Raw genomic sequence first — 3,425 nt, 5'->3', positions numbered from 1 at the left:
AATTTATGGTTATATTACAGAGTTCCAATTGTAAAACGCTTAAAGAAAAAAAAAACACACAAGAAAATAGTTAAATTTGTAAAGTTCAGAATTGTGATCGTTTCTTTAGCTCAGATTATAAAATTGAAATGAAAGATATTGCAAACTTCCAAAAGGTTTAGCCTTAAGAGACAGGAAGAACACTGCTTTCCTCATTTGTGATACTCGCTCTATGATTATCTGCAGTCGAAGAAGAAGGCTGAGGCTCAGTATCTTTTGCGTTTACACTTTGTTTAGTATTACAAGTAAAAACAACGCTGTTTGCTCTTCGTCGCGTGCGCAATTTTGTCATAGTTGCAGCTTGTTCTATGAAAGGATTTCTGTTTCTGTTGTGTCTTCTAGTCCTTCTTAAGCCGAATGGAACGAACTTATCTCAATCTCTATAACGTGCCTCTGTTTTGATATTTGATCCATGATCATTGGTAGTTGGATCTCCCAGTCACAATGGTGCCAAACTTTTCCCTCTTTTGGCCAGTCTAATCTCTAACCATGCGTAAGGAAGCACTGAGAGAATTAGCACAACGGAAAGACCAAGTACTCTAAGTCGTGTGCAGACCAGTCCGTGTAAACCAAGAGTAAGTGCAAGACCAAGCCATTTCCAGAAGAGGGACGTCGATAGAGGTCCTTGCCAAGAGTTTGGATATAAGCCCATTACCAGAGCTAAAAATTGAATAAGATAATATCGATACTTACGTTATGTAATAAAAAACTTACTGTATATTAGAGTTTCCCAAATAGAGTTGCAGACTCCCCAGGCAGCAGATATAACGTGAAAAAGTGCAGGGTCATCGCCAGATGGTCTCCAGGTGATCAAGACCAGCAGTAAGCATGCATGGAATACAAATCCTACAACTGTTGAACAAAATATCATGAATACAGTTTACTATAACGATAAGATGGATTTTTACGCATTTGCCAGAAGTTTAGATGCATAATAATGCGGAGACCGTACATGATACGCAAAGATACATACAATTTTCAAAGTAATCTTTTTATTACGAAACGAACCTCTGCTTCGTTTTCCACTTATTCTACGATTATTCGATCTTTGGTTCTAGTCATAATCACAGAAATATGAATTTGCACAAAGATCTGCAATTTAATTATGACATGTTACTCACCTACGACGAAATATCTTTTAATATGTCGTAGTAACATCGATAGGGTGACATCAGCAAGAGCTTGCAAGGAAGCTAGTGCTAAAAAACTGATCGTTACTGTGCTAGCTCCTCCCAGGGCGCAGACTACGTATGCCTGTTAAGAAATAATTAAATATTCACCATGTATCGTAATGTAATATATAAATATATTTTATATAAATAACGATAATAAAGTAACAATGTTCCGTGATAATTTTCAAGCAATATTATAAACGAAGTTGAAACAAAAAATTGAGATATATATATTATACTCACTTCTATAAAATCGGCATAGATGAAACCCTGTTCAAGTCCGATGAAAAGCGTCAATGGTGCAGCTAACTGTAATTTAGGATCTAGGAACGCAGCTTTCACAGATTGCAGAATATTTTGAATGCTGTGCTTTTCATTTACACTCTGTGGTTCCTTCATTCGAGAGTCGAGAAAAGCGCACGATATACCTAATCCTAATACAGCAAGACCCAGCCATATGCTGACCAATATTTGTGATGTACCAGATGATAATGTAGGTAAATTAATTGTGCTATTATATAGATAAATTTCTTCTGGACAGTACTCTGCTCCACACTTGTCATTTATCTCACTGCTTACTGTATTAAGAGGTACCAAGTCTGTTAATTTTACAAGTATGGCAGCGATTAAACAACCTAAAAATATAAAATTTTACTTAGATTTAATCGTAGTACAGCAGCTCAGCTAAATGGAATAACCGGATATCTGTCTTATTTTATTTATTATTGTACGAAGACACTTTTCAGGGAAAGCTAAATTATTTCAAGGAGCACATAATTTGGAAGACAAATTCCACTTTTCCTTGCTTTTCATATGCAAAATTTTATAAAATTATCGTTGAAATATCTTTTAAACTATGTAAATATGTTTTTGGACACAAGTACTTTAACGCTTTTATATAGAGATTAAAAAAAGCTCATCGATTGGTGTATAAAAAAATTCCATTAAAAGAAAGGTACTGACGACCTTGAAATCTGCTTAAAAATCGATTCGAAGAAGACATTCCTTCAGTCATTGTACAGTAAAACAGATATTCCGTGATATTATCTAGCTGGTCTTATACGTATGAGAAGAAAAGAAAATATTTATTCATTTTGGACATTCGCCGTTAGTGATACGATGTATCGAATTAATTACCTTACATAGATTCTAAATACACGATGCTATGGTATCTTTAAGTTGGTGCGTTTCAATATACACCATATAGTTGCACGACTAGTATAGAAAAGTCTTGTATAATATATATTTAATTTGGATAATATCCATACCCAGTGCGAGACCTATGTCTTCTGCTAATTTGATTCCTCGATTAAGTCTTCTTAGAAGGCACTCGCGTCTTGTTTCGTCAGGATCCTCGGGATCGACGCACACCAGAGCTAAACTCGTCGCTGAAGCATTTACATGTGAAACTCTTGCTATGAAATTTGGACTCATACAAGCACCGAGCATCGCGTAACTAGGTAATAATATGTACCTATTAACAAACAAATAAAATATATATATTATTTATTTATTTATATATCTACCTCGATCTACCTCTTCTATTCTATTCTATTGCACTACCTTACTTATAATAAAATATATAAAATAATAACGTTTCCTACAATGTTATGACGTGACTGGACCATGGATATTTATGCAAATTCATATTTTTATGAATATGATTTTTAAAAAATGGAATTTACGTAAAGAGCTGTTTTATCTACCAAAAACGATAAATATTAATTATATATCTTGATATTTTACATCATTTTTCCATGTTACGCGTATTCTGTGTACTCTTGCGCCATCGATATATATTTCCCAATATAAATAAATGCATAAAAATCCGCAGTGTTTCGAAACTACATTTCTATGCTATCTAGCAGGATTTTTCTACTATATGTACCACTTTGGATATAAATGCAATCCCACGAAAATAGTGGTAGCCACGTGACTAGAGCTTATGGCGAGGTTCGTCCCGAATCTCTGTACGAGGATTGGCGCGAAGCAACTGGTAATCGTCGCGATTGCGTAAAGTAGAGCGAGCAACATCGGTCCTAGTTGAGGATTAAAGGTGCCGAGGCCGGCTTGTAATGGGAATATCGGCAGCGTAGCGGCTGAACAGCTCGCGTGTCCTAACAGAAGAGCAGCACAGTGCCTCAAAATGGCTTTCTTCGGTGGTCTAGGACCGGAAGGAGCTGCCCTTACGGCGGCGATCAATCGACGAACGGA

The 3,425-nt window shown here is 35.8% G+C and overlaps 1 protein-coding gene across 1 annotated transcript in view; it reads right to left on the bottom strand.

The window, feature by feature from the left end:
- Positions 1-309: 309 nt before the first annotated feature.
- Positions 310-3,425, bottom strand: part of LOC100744838 (protein unc-93 homolog A) — a 4,012-nt gene continuing 896 nt past the window's right edge. The window contains exons 3-8 of the mRNA XM_033324760.1: positions 3,100-3,425; positions 2,480-2,685; positions 1,455-1,846; positions 1,161-1,293; positions 754-891; positions 310-699 (exon numbers count right to left, since the gene is read on the bottom strand). The exon at positions 3,100-3,425 is cut by the window's right edge and continues 4 nt beyond it. Of these exons, the coding sequence (XP_033180651.1) occupies positions 479-699; positions 754-891; positions 1,161-1,293; positions 1,455-1,846; positions 2,480-2,685; positions 3,100-3,425 (1,416 nt within the window). The 3' untranslated portion in view covers positions 310-478. The remainder of the gene's footprint in view (positions 700-753; positions 892-1,160; positions 1,294-1,454; positions 1,847-2,479; positions 2,686-3,099) is intronic.

The sequence above is a fragment of the Bombus impatiens genome, unplaced genomic scaffold (assembly GCF_000188095.3).
Source record: "Bombus impatiens unplaced genomic scaffold, BIMP_2.2 scf_0064, whole genome shotgun sequence".
In the NCBI taxonomy this organism is placed as follows: domain Eukaryota; kingdom Metazoa; phylum Arthropoda; class Insecta; order Hymenoptera; family Apidae; genus Bombus; species Bombus impatiens.
This window is presented reverse-complemented; position numbering and strand designations above follow the sequence as displayed.